The following is a 13,253-nucleotide window of genomic DNA, read 5'->3' on the forward strand; positions in this document are numbered from 1 at the left end:
TTAAAAGCTAAGAAAAATAAAGTCAGCAGACAACAAAGGTAGGGAAAATGATTTTATTTATAATATCGTGATTGAAATGTGTCAGTTTTGAGAGAGGAAAAATGCTAAACTTTAACTGTGAGGGCCGCAGAAAAAATAGTTAATGTCTTATTAAAGAAATAACAATTTTCCATGAGGTAAAACTCTTTGTAGTTTATAAATCTTCAAGGAAAGATTTATAAACTACAAAGAGTTTTACCTCATGGAAAATTGTTATTTCTTTAATAAGACATTAACTATTTTTTCTGCGGCCCTCACAGTTAAAGTTTAGCATTTTTCCTCTCTCAAAACTGACACATTTCAATCACTATATTATAAATAAAATCATTTTCCCTACCTTTGTTGTCTGCTGACTTTATTTTTCTTATTTAACTATGTTTCCAGGGCCTTCTTCTCCATTGACTATTTTTTTCTCCGTCTTCACTTTCTGCCTTGTATCCATCTTTGGCATTAACTTAACATTCGATTTTTCCATTTTCCATGAGGTAAAACTCTTTGTAGTTTATAAATCTTTCCTTTAACAGTTGAAGGGAAGATTTATAAACTATAAAGAGTTTTACCTCATGCAAAATTGTCATTTTTTATTAAGACATTAACTATTTTTTCTGCAGCCCTCCAAGTACCTTCAGATCCAAAATGAGGCCCTGCAAAGGATTTGAGTTTGAGACCACTGGTTTAGATATATTGGCTAGACTGTATATCAAGTAGATAATAAACCTAAACTTGAACTTGATTCCTGTTTGTTGGGGCACCAGTTCTTGGGATTGCTGCTCTGTTTAAGCAGGCTCTCAAGGTTAGTTTTGGGGGCTCCTGGTAGGCATTAGGAGGTGTGCATCCAGAACTCTTGTTTGAACCTAGGGCAGTGAGTAGACCGGGACAGGAGAGGACCTTTTAGGCAGGTTTATTTAGCATGGGTCTTGGACTCTTTTTCTCCTTCCACTGGGACTCCTTCTCTCCCTCCCCCCTCATTATTTCCCTTCCTCGCTTCTTGCCTCATTCTCTTGGCTTGAGAGGCAATGTGGCAGGGAACAGCAGCTGGTTAAAGCCAAAAAAAAAGAACCATCTTTGCAACAACAGTGGACAAGGTAGATGTAACTCAATTGCTGACTGCCAGGAGGGGCGAATCCTGCAGCTGGCAGTAGGAGTCTGAAGGCATGTAATAAGGCTTTACACCAGTTTCTGTTGATACTGTGTGTAATGGCAGTAAGTTGCACTTGTATGAAAAGCTCTTTCAAATCAAACAGCTCGCTGCTGTTGGCATTTAATACAACTGAGTGGTCTAGCAACCGTATAAACATTTGGATTTTCTTGGCAGTCTGTTTATATACTGTATATATAAAATCAACTGAAGTAGAGAGGATGGTTTTTGTTGTTGAACAGGTGATAAGCTGGCAGATGATGGTGCACTAAAAGTCAACGAAGAGCTTCAGGTGGAAGGGTACTCCAACATCTATGCAATTGGTGACTGTGCTAATGTAAATGAACCCAAGATGGCATATCATGCTGGTCTTCATGCCAAGATTGTGGTGACCAACATCATCAACAGTCTGACCAACAAACCTCTAAAGAGCTACAAGCCAGGTACAGAAAAACTTCAGAACCCCCTAGCTTAAGTGCACTTTTCCTCTGTGATAATTATTAGCTGCTAATTGAGTAGGTGGGTGGGATTTTATCAACTGAAGCATATCATGCATCTATTAAAACTTGATATACCGCCATAACTAATGACAGTTCTAAGCAGTTCACAAACATTGTAGATAACAATATGAGAAAAAGAACCCCAGAAAAAAGGTATAGGACAGATCTAAAATCATTCATACAAGAAGAAAAAACTACTAATTTATTGTGCTTTGCAAGAAACACCCCCCCCCCCAAAAAAAATCTCCTAGAGGGGTCTAATAAATATGGTCAACACAGTTAAGATTACTTTCTTAAACAGAAAGAGACGTTTTCGGTCCCACTTTTCCTATGGCAATTCCAGCATCTTTGTGTTTCCGTTTGTCAGAAGAGAAAAGCAGGATGACGGCTCCCAGATTCCCTTGAATTAAGATCTGCTAAGATATCAAGCTCAAAAATATTACAAAGTGTATGAAATTGCATAGATATATTATTCCCAGGGCAGGATTAACCAATAGGCCAAGTAGGCAGGTGCCTAGGGCCTGAAATGGTCAAGGGGGCCTGATGAAGGAGGGCATCAACATTGTTTTTTACAAACAGCGATGGGCCCCTTTAGCATCGATTGGCAACGTGGGCCCCACCCCGATTGGCAACACGCCCCCCCCCCCCAACGATGGAAAGTAAGACAAGCAAGCAACGTGGGTAAGAAAGGCAACGGGAACTGTAATTGTGCAAGTGGTGCTGCTTGCCCAAAGCTTCCCTCTGACGCAGCTTCCTGTTTCTGCCTGGGCGCATAGTGGAGTGGGATGGGGCAGGTGGCCCAGTGTACTTGTGTGCTTAGGGGCCCTTGATGAATTAATCCTGCCCTGATTATTCCAAAGTTATTTTCACTGAAATAAAGAATATAGACTTTCAGTTGGCTAAGTAATTAGCCCATGAATGGACAACATCCAGAATGCCCATGAAACCTGCAGGGCAACCTGTCCCCAGCTATTGACAGACCGCCAGCACATAGTAACTACGTACATGTGCACCTGCTTTGAGGCATATACAAATACACTTATAGAAAGTATGATCTCAGCTTTCAAAACAAAGTCTCCATATATATTTCCCTTCCTTTCCTGCCCTTTTTACCTGCAGTAAGGGGGAATATTTCAGAAGTCCTTTTTCTTCCACATTTTAAAGATGTGCTAGTTTTAGCACACATTTTTAATTCACCTTTTTGTGAGGCACAAACTTTACACACAGTTTAATAATGTTTGTCTCACAAAAAAGTGTGCTAAAACATGAGTACAAAAGTATGCTTAGTTTAATACCCATTATTACATGGGTCTCTTTAGTGACCACCATCAAGGAAAACTGCGATATTTGCTTGCTGGTGCTTTGTCAAAGTGTTGAAGATCTGAGACCATTTTAAGACCCTTTGCTGGTAATTTTTTTGAAGGGGATTCCTAGTTTAAGAGAGGATGGTTAGGCACCTAAGTGTGTTTGTAAAATATTTGTATGAGCAGCAGAAATTGCACATACATTGCAGATGTAGACATTTATACCTGTGTGAGAGCAGATATAAATTAGCACTGAAACGGCCCAAAATCCATGATCAGCCTTGTTTTGGTTACAGTGGATTTAACTATGCTCAAAATTAAAACTTACAAGAAAAGGATGGGAAGATTCTCTGGGCTGGATGCTCAAAGCAAACCGGGCTTGCAGTGTTTCATTTAGACTGGTTTACGCCAGACAAAATGAAACGTTATTTTGCAGTCAGTATACACATGCTTTTGTACACTGCTTTTACTGTACATGGAAGAAGTGACCGAAAGTCCTATTAAAATGAGCTCATTAGTGATTCTGTCCTATATACAGAAAACTGGCTCACAAAACCCTCCTGCTATAACAGAACAGCTCTGGAGCTGTCCAGTAGATTTTATTTGTTAGGGCAGGGTGACTTGTACAGCCGAGCTTCTGCACAAAAAGCCTCTTAGCGCAGGGCAGGAGGGAAGCATGGTTGCACAGCACACCTCCCTTCACCATTTTGGCCCAGATTCTATAAACGGCACTGTTGTCGTCGGCCGCCTAAGAAACAGCCAGCGATTGCGTGTCAGTCACACATCGGCACCATTTATAGAATTGTGCCTTCATGAAAGATAGGTACTGGAAATGTAGGCCAGCGTTTAAGGCCTACATCTCTGGTGCCTGCCTTTCATGTGAATCGTGGCTTTCTGGTGCCTAAAGCCACTTCCGTCGTTAGCCACGCCTACAGTGGCGCTAGGCATCATAAAACGCCTCTTTAGCCACAGTGCAGGTGCCGTTTTTTTGTCCTACATTTTTCTTCTAAAACCACTTGTAATCGTTATTAAATGGCATTTTGCACTTGTTCCTACTGGCACCTACCTTGCTTATAGAATATGGGCCTTTTTGCCTCCACAATGAACTCTGTTGATCATGGACTGTTTCCCTACCTCCATTCACTGGACATGCCCACAAGAGCTTTGCCTACCACACAGCTCTTGTTGGCTTGCACCAGGGACATTTTGAGCCCTTTACCAATCAATGCTCAACACTAACAGAATGCAGATAAATTGCATGCTGTTAGCATAGGCACCAGCTCTGTGGGGGCTAGAATACCTAAGGTGACCATACATCCCATTTTCCGATCCCCTGTCCCGTTGTCCCTACACACAGCTTCGGGATGCCAAAATGTCCCGTTTTCAGGGACAGCGTCCCGAAGCTGTGCGTGGGGACAACGGGACAGGCGATTGCTTCCTGTCCCTCGCCTGCCACACCAAAAAAAAAAAAAAAAAGCCTCCCTCCAGGCCCGATTTAGGTCCACCGCCGCTGCTCCTCTGCTGCCTCTACTCGCACCTGGAAGCCTTCTTCCTGACGTCAATTCTGACGTCGGAGAGGACGTTCTGGGCCAGCCAATCGCTGCCTGGCTGGCCCAAAATGTCCTCTCTGACGTCAGAATTGACGTCGGGAAGAAGGCTTCCGGGTGCGAGTAGTGGCAGCAGAGGAACAGCGGCGGTGGACTTAAATCGGGCCTGGAGGGAGGCTTTTGTTTTCCAGGGGGAGGGGGGAAAGGCTTTGGGGGAGGTAAGTAGGCAGGCTGGCTGGCTCTGGGGGAGGCAGGCAGGCAGGCTCTGGGGGAGATAGGTAGGCAGGCTTACTGGCTCTGGGGGAGGTAGGCAGGCAGACTCTGAGGGAGGTAGGTAGGCAGGCAGGCTGGCTGCCTGGCTGGCTCTGGGGGAGGTAGGCAGGCAGACTGGCTGACTTTGTGGGAGGCTGGCTTTGGGGGAGGTAGGCCGGCAGGCTTTTTGAGAGGGAATGGGACAAAGGCTAGAAGGCAGTGAGGGGACATAGAAAGGAGGGATATAGGAAGGAGAGAAAAACGGCAGAGAGGGGTGGGGTTGTAAATAGAAGAAAGACTAGAGAGATAAAGTCCTGGACCAAAGGGGAAAGACAGGAGGCAGAAGCAGGACTTTGGGAGGTGCAGACAGAGGGGGAGAGCCCCTGAGGAAGAGCAGAGAGAGGAAAGATCATAACAGAGGAGGGAGATAGGGAGACCTGGAACAAAGGTACAAAGGAGAACTGACACTGGATCTGGGGGCACTAAGGATATAGGAAGGAGGCGCTGGGGACACTAAGGACATAGGAAGGCACTGAGGGCACTAAGGACATAGGAAGGAAGGAGGGAGGGAATAGAAAGGGACAATTGTTGGGCCTGAGTGCAGAAAGAAATGAAAGATAGGATGCACAGTCAGAAGGAAACGCAACCAGAGACTCATGAAATCACCAAACAGCAAAGGTAGGAAAAATGATTTTATTTTCAATTTAGTGATAAAAATGTGTCAGTTTTGAGAATTTATATCTGCTGTCTATATTTTGCACTATATTTGTCTATTTTTCTATAGTTACTGAGGTGATCTCTTTGAAAACCCCCCAAATATAAATGATAATTAACATTTTCTCTGTGTATAGGGTGCTTTGTGTTATTTTAAATTTTATGGTTACCATTATGAAATAATAAGATATTGTGTGTACATGAAAAATGAATGGAAGAAATTGGGGGCGGGGCTAGGGTGGGATTGGGGGTGGGGCTAGAGTGGGATTGGGGGCGGGACTGAATATTAATAGATGTCCCGTTTTTGATGAAAAAAATAAATGGTCACATTAAGAATACCTCAATATTCTTTCCAGTGCTGCCTAGCCATCAGAGCTGAAATCTTCAGGATGTAGAGCTGCAGGGGAAAGCTGCCTCTCAGCTACTGTTTTTGCCTCCCCTTGCAGCTCTTTGATCAGATATTCCTTAGCCAGCCAATTAGCTGCAAATGAGGCAGAACCAGCATCTTAGAAGACACCATTGGTCAGAAAATTCTTAGCCAGCCAATAGGCCACAGGGAAAAATAGGATGGGAAGTTGGTGTCTCCAATGCTACTAGTCTTGCCTCCTCTGCAGCCTATTGTCTGACTAAGGAATATCTGACCAATGGGCAATAGCAAGGAGCAGAGAAGAGCTGCAGATTAGGTTAGAGAAGCTCCCTGCCTTTGGTATATCATAGAGAGAGGGAGAAATGCTGGACAGGTGCTGGGAAAGGAATGAGGAAGCAAAGAGTAGATAGCAGGCACTGAGAGCTGGAAGTCATTGGTTATGAGGGGATGAGAGGCTGAGGAAGAGATATGGACTGTGGAAAGAGAGAACAGAGTTGAAGGGACTGCAAGCCAGGGAGGGGCATGGGCTGTGAAACAAAGATAAATGGGTGAGGGATGGGATGAAGAAAGAAACATGAGGACTGGGAGAGGAACTGTGTGGGATTCAAAGAGGAGGGGGATAATAGGCTGACAAAAGGGTTCTGAGAAGTTAGATCAGGTTGGAGGGAAGAAGCACTAAGGAGTGAAGAAAGAGATAAAAAGTGGCAGGCGAGGTGAGACTAGAAAGAAAAAATAAATAACAAGCAAAGAAAAGATAATTTTCAGATTTGTGTGTGCATGGTTTGAATCTATCAGTCACTTCCCACAACTGAGTGGGATTGTGTTGCTATATGAGCTGAGTCAGTTTTTGGTAGCTGCTGGTATCTGCTCTTTTCTTTCAATCTTGTAGTCACTGCTGTAAATAATATATTTCATAAGAAGGATAAAGGCGAGGAGTTTGTGGAAGCATGAAGTACCATGAACTGAAAATTTCCTTTTTAAAACTTAAACTTTCTCTTGGCAGCTTTGATATTGAGAGGGGCTACGGTCAGGAGTTGAACTAAAAGTGAATGGAGAGTAGCACTGTTCCAATTCTTCACAAAAATTAAAATGTTATTCCTCCATTATATCCCACAGGAGGTAGAAATAGTGGGGGCACAGGGCTATGTGAGCCTTTAAGTAGCACAGCATGAAGAGGTGGTAGGAGACCATTGACAAAGTTGGATGGAGGGGGAATAAGGGACATGTCTCACAAACTCTGTGTTTCTTGCTTTGGCTCTCTGGTGGTCTGTTTAATTGCTGAATCCTTGGTCCCCTCATTACTCTTGGTAAAACTCTGCAGCCCTATCCCAGGTCTACACTTGGTTCCTTGAGCTGGATGCTTGTTCCTTGACCATTGGAGCAATATTATGCAAGCATTCTAGAGAATGTAGTAAGAGTAGTTAATGTAGCTGGTTTTAAAAAAGGTTTGGACAATAGAGCATCTGTGATCATACCTGATCTCTTTTTATCATATTCATATTAATATTCAATATGTCTACTATGAGCATTCATTCTGTTGCTGTATTTTCTGATATGATAGTTTTCCGTATGATTTAACATGATTACTGTCAGTAATATTTATTCCTGCCATTGTACTCACTTGTCACTTATCATCTGATGTTTCTTTTCCCTTTTTCTGTCTACGTTCTTTATTGATAGCTGATGTATTAACATATACTTGCTGTATAGTATTTTTGTTTGTTTTCTATTGCCCAATCTCTACCCTCATGCAATGTGATATACTTGATGGTGTCCTTCTTTTTTGATTACTTCCGTAGTTTTTTCGGAAGCTTCTCTTATATTTCTGTATTATACTGTTCATAAAACCAATAAAATTACTGGAACTAAAAAAAAAAAAAGGTTTGGACAAGTTCCTGGAGGAAAAGTCCATAGACATGGGTCGGTAGCATGGGAATGCTGCTACTATTTGAGTTTTTGCCAGGTACTTGTGACTTGGATTGGCTTCCACGAAGGCTTCTGGCTTCCACGAAGACAGAAGTACTGGGCTAGATGGACCATTGGTCTGACCCAGTAAGGAATATGTTTTCCCACTCAGCATGTAATCTGAGGTTTCAAACTGATCCTTGCTGGGCTTCCAGAGCTCAGGGTGAGCATGAGGCAAAGAATCTCATGCGGACCCTGCAGGCAGAGTCTGTCCATTAGCCTAGAATCTGTTGAGTACCAGTGGAAGTGCTACAGTGCAAAAGAGGATAGGGAAGTGGTTCTAGAAAGCAGGAATGTGTCTGGAGCCAGGGAGAGCAGAGCAGGGAAATGATCCGAGCCTGCGGCTAACAAATGGAAGATGAGTTTCAAGTTTATCAAGTTTATTAAATTTTAATATACCGACCATCAAACAAATATCTGGCCGGTTTACATTAAATATTAAAAAATTAAAGAAAAAGAAATTGAAATAGTAAATATTTAAAAGTGCATATAGTGAACATTAAAGACATTGACAAGACGAACTTGACAGTGAGGATAAAAGGGAATGGGAGGGTAAAGTTACATTGTAGAGAGAAAAGGGAGAAAGGGGAATTTGGAATCAAACACATTGGGTGGGGAAGGTTCTTTAAGAGAAAAATAGGATTAAAAAAGAAAAAAAAAAAAAAGGTAGAAAGTAATGTGAATGAAATAAGAGCGAGGAGTAGAGTCTAAACAGAAGAGAATGCGTCGCGAAATAAAAAAGTCTTCAGGCTTTTCTTAAATTTATCTAGATGTTGTTCGTCTCGAAGAGGTTGTGGTAGAGAATTCCACAAAGTTGGAGCAGATACAGCAAAATTGATTTTCCGTGTATAATAGAATTCTTTTATGGAGGGAATTAATAGGAGTTTTTGATTTGTTGATCTCAAGGTTCGAGGAGAACATTGAGGAATGAGGAGTTTATGAAGGTATGATGGCTGATGAGAAGATTTTATTTTGAAGATCCACCAACGAAAGAAAGTCTCACCTGTAGAGGAAAGTGGGAAGTAGTGAAAGGATGGGTGAGCTAAACCTGATTCAAACAACAAATGGCTAGGGAAAGGTGTGCTCGAGCATGCTGGGGAGTGAAGGGCAATAGAAGGCTGGGTCAAGGGGAAACGAGAAGCAGAACAGGCTAAAAAGAGCTATTAAACTCCCTGTCCCCAAGTACAAAACATCAAGTTATTTCTGCACATGAGGAGAAAAATTAAAAAGTGCAGAGGGATTAGGGAGAGGGGAAAGAGGACAAGGAGGAGTAAGGAAGAGAAATAAATTAGAGGGAAGTGAATAAAATTGGGAGAAAAGAGTGTGATAGGCTGAAGGAAGAGAGGGACTGGTTGGAGAAAAGTGCTATGAGTGGCCTGAATGGAGAGAAAGTGTGGTGCTAACAAGCTACGAGGGGGAAGAGAGAGTGGCAGGACCCTAGCTTTTCTTCCTCCCCCCTCCCACACACACACATACACGTCCTGATCTTGACATTTAGAAACAGGCTAGTCATTTGCTACCAGATGTATTTTTTTGGTTTTCCTTTTTTCTATTTCTTTGTTGAGTGAGGGAAATTTGATGCGAGTTATGAGTTCAGCACCCCCAATCATTTTCATAAGTTGGCTCCTATGGCTGTTAGTGTTGAGCACTGGTCTCTTAAAAAATATATAATAATAATAAATTGCTGCTATAGTTGGGGTGTAGAAACAGCGCTGGAGTTCTGTGCATCTCCCTTTTTTTACATTGTGTAATTTCTTTGGAAAGGTTCAAAAAGAAAGATGGTGATAATGTACAGTTGGAGAATAATAATAATAACAGTTTATATACCGCAGGCCAGTGAAGTTCTATGCGGTTTACACAAGATTAAATCCTATATAATAAAACGCTAGCCGCGCATGCGCACTCCTACTTGCGTGCTTCCGTTTTCCCTGATCTGTGAGATGTAGGTCTGTGGCCGCAGGAGTGCGCATGCACGCCTAGGGTTTTTCAGTTCGTCTTCATCATCGTTGTCTTCGCCCCCCCCCCCCCACCCGAATCCCCGTTGAGCTTCTCACCACGGTCTGACCCTCCCATCTGACTTTCCCTTCTCCCGGCTCCCTTGCCGCCGCCACCCCCTTCCCTTCACATGGTCAACAAACCTCCTGGCTCCAGCAGCGGCCGCAGCACTGTAAACACGCTGCTTCGCGGCCTCTACTGCCCTGATTTGCTCTGCCGCGTCTCTGATGATGATGATGGCGTGTTTCCATGGGCAGCCAATGCAACTGCCAGTAGTAAGGTGTCACGTGATCAAATTTCTTTAGCCCGAAGATTAGTCTGACCGCTGCATTTTGCATTAATTGTAAACATTGCATATTCTTTTGGGAAATTGCTAAATAGGCGATGTTACAGTAATCAAGTTGACTTAGTACAAGGGATTGTACCAGGATTCTGAATGCTGACGTATCAAAATATGATTTAATGGATCCAAGTTTCCAGAGAGTGAAATAAGAGATGTGTGGGGACCTAGAAATTCATGCATTATAAAATCTTTCGGGGTTCATATTCAGCCGGCAGCACTCAGCATTTTGGTGGCTGTGTTCTGCCCGGAAATTCATTGAAGGGCTATATCTTAGCTCTGGCATAGAATTTCTGGGTTCATTTGTTACACCATAGCCAGTGGAATACAATATTCAACTCTTAATTGGCTATGACACACTGCATAAAGATAGGACTTGACTGGTTAAGTGCTGAGTATCGGCACTTAACTGACCAAGTAGTGACTCTGCCCATGAAACACCCCAAAATAGTTGGTTTTGAAAAAGGCACTAACTAGACGTTTTCAGCAGCACTAACCAGTTAAGTGCCACTGACAATGAGCAGTTAGCTCCAGGCTAGTTAAATTTCTTGTTTGGGGCTATTTCTGGCCAGTTCAGTCACTTTGAATATCAACCCTTTCTTATTAGTTGGTCCTAAATGATAGTGCAGTTTTTTTTCCAAGACCACTACAATTATATTCCACTGAGAGGCAACAGTTCTTTGCAGAAACAAGAGCAGCCTTATATATTTTGTTCTTTATTCTTGTTACCCCTTGTGTTTTCTGTTCTTGCTTACTATCCCTTTATTTTTCCTTTTTCCATAGTTTGTCTTCCTCTCCTTTGGTGGTGTTCTTTCATGTGCTCTTCTTCTCACTCATTTTCTATGTGTGTGTCTCTTAGGATCACTGACCATGTTGATATCGATGGGAAGAAATGATGGTGTAGGCCAGATCAATGGCTGGTGCGTGGGAAGCTTTGTGGTGAAACATTTGAAGAGCCAGGACATATTTGTTGGAAAAAAATGGAAGGAGATGAGACAAAGCATGCCACATTAAACACAGGATGAAAAATTGAGTAGTGTGATAGCTGCTATAATGTTGCTGAATCATCTTTCATGAAACTCTCATATGCCTTTGGGAAAAAGGATGAAGAAAAGCTGAATAGTTTTGATCTATGGCTTGCAACTACCCATTGAACAAGTTACACAGTGTTCTAAATTTATGATATATAATCTGCCAATCAAATGGCTTTCTTCTCAGGTACAGTAGACCATGTTGCCTTGGTTTCCTGAATACCACCAGGATTTCCAAAGCCTTTTTTACCTTTTAGCAAATCTCAAGTTGACTTTACAATACACACATATAGCATGATAAATAGGTTGGAACTAATCGTACACTGGAAGCATTGAAGGCAGGAGTCCAAAAGGAAAAGAGATTGTGGAGAACATTGGTTTGATAGTGGAGAAAGCAATCTGGAGAGGCTTTTGGAGGCTAGAACTGTTGATGATAGGGTTGTGGCTGTAAGGGTTAGGGCTGCATTGTAGAGGAGAAGCTGTGGACATGCCCAAGGGCCACAGCATCATCCATTTTTATATCATTTATACTGACAATGGCTTATAAAAAAAGTAATTTAAAAACATCTGTTTGCTAAATAAATAATGTGCTGTAACATATTAATAAATACATTCATTCTTATTCAGAAACTATGCAAAACTTCTCTTGAAAGTGCTTTAGAAAGATGATAAAAATTAATACTTCAGTCCAAATTATTACCGAGTGGCATACTTAATCTGACAGAAAAGATGTTTATTAAAATATTTTCTTAAATTGATACAAATCTTTCAGTTGCTGAAGGTACGCTGGCAGCCTATTCCACTCTAAATGTCCAGTGCATGAAAAATGCACTTTTCCTTACAGATTCATAATGCAAACATTTCTGAGTAGGAACAACCAGGCCAGATTGAGCTGAGGAGCACAAGGTTCGTGAAGGTACATAAGACATCAAACAGTCTTGTAAGTTCTTGAGTGACATTCAATTAAGACTAAAATAAACCATCGGTAACAATTTCTACTTGATGTGAAACTATAGCCATGTATTGATAATCTATGAAGTGTTCAGTTACGTGCTCAAATATACATGTTGTGCAGCCATTTCCCAGAAGCTGGCTTGTGGAATTTGGTGGGCGTGTGAAGGAATAGTGAATCTCATGGTACTGTGATAAGAAGAGGAGGTCGAACAGCGGTCAACATTCTAGCTTGAAACATCTGTTGTTTACTGCAGAAACAGCAGAGTGTGAGACAGGAGACTTAAGTCATGTAAGAGGTAGTGTGAAACCATTATATAATGGGCAATCAAAGGGCCTTTTCTTTTTTAATCCATCAGTGCGCTATAAAGGGATAGTCCCACAATTGACCAGGTCCATCACTGCCTGAAAAGGGGATTCCCAGTCAGTTGTGAGAAACGGTGTTGTCACAATCATGGTACGGTTGTTCTGAATTATTTGTGCTCTGTATATACTGCCCTGCAATTTGTGTTTATATCAGCTGTGCTTTGTATATTATACTGCTCAGCAATTTATGTAACCAGTAAAGTAGCATAATTAGTCTTATCTTGTGTATGTCTCTTTGTATGCCGTGAAGTGCTGACTACCTAACGAACTTGGCATTACACATGTTAAAATGCTACAGTGCTAAATGTCACTTGACTACAAAAGATACACCATAATAGGTAGCATGACCCAAATGGAGGGATGGAAGCAGATCCAATTAAGCTATTGCATGTTTTCTTCTTCATTTAATAAAGATTTCTGGAACATATTCACTTGGCTGTTGTGGACACACAAAACAAACACTGTTTTAATGTATTGTGTACTCTTCAGAAAAATGAGGGCATATTCTACTCTGGTAACCTTAATCACAGCATTTCTTGAATGAAAGAAAAGTCTTATTTCCTATGCTCCAGCTTATACTTTTTCAGGAGTAGCTCAAGGTAAGTTACATTCAGATACACTAGGGATTTCCCTGTCCTCAGAGCATTTGCAAGCTAAGAAGCCTTATTAGCAGTGCTGGGTGCATGCTAAAAGCTGTCCATCCTATTTTATGTCTATGGGACATTGAAAATGTCAAATCCATAC

At 41.9% G+C, this 13,253-nt stretch overlaps 1 protein-coding gene across 2 annotated transcripts in view; it reads left to right on the top strand.

Moving 5' to 3' along the window:
- AIFM2 (apoptosis inducing factor mitochondria associated 2) overlaps positions 1–12,728 on the top strand; it is a 124,849-nt gene extending 112,121 nt beyond the window's left edge. For both annotated transcript variants that reach the window (XM_033943595.1, XM_033943594.1), the window contains exons 8-9: positions 1,420–1,620; positions 11,021–12,728. In XM_033943595.1, the coding sequence (XP_033799486.1) occupies positions 1,420–1,620; positions 11,021–11,175 (356 nt within the window). In that variant the 3' untranslated portion in view covers positions 11,176–12,728. The remainder of the gene's footprint in view (positions 1–1,419; positions 1,621–11,020) is intronic.
- Positions 12,729–13,253: the final 525 nt, after the last annotated feature.

This window comes from Geotrypetes seraphini, chromosome 4 (assembly GCF_902459505.1).
Source record: "Geotrypetes seraphini chromosome 4, aGeoSer1.1, whole genome shotgun sequence".
NCBI lineage: Eukaryota > Metazoa > Chordata > Amphibia > Gymnophiona > Dermophiidae > Geotrypetes > Geotrypetes seraphini.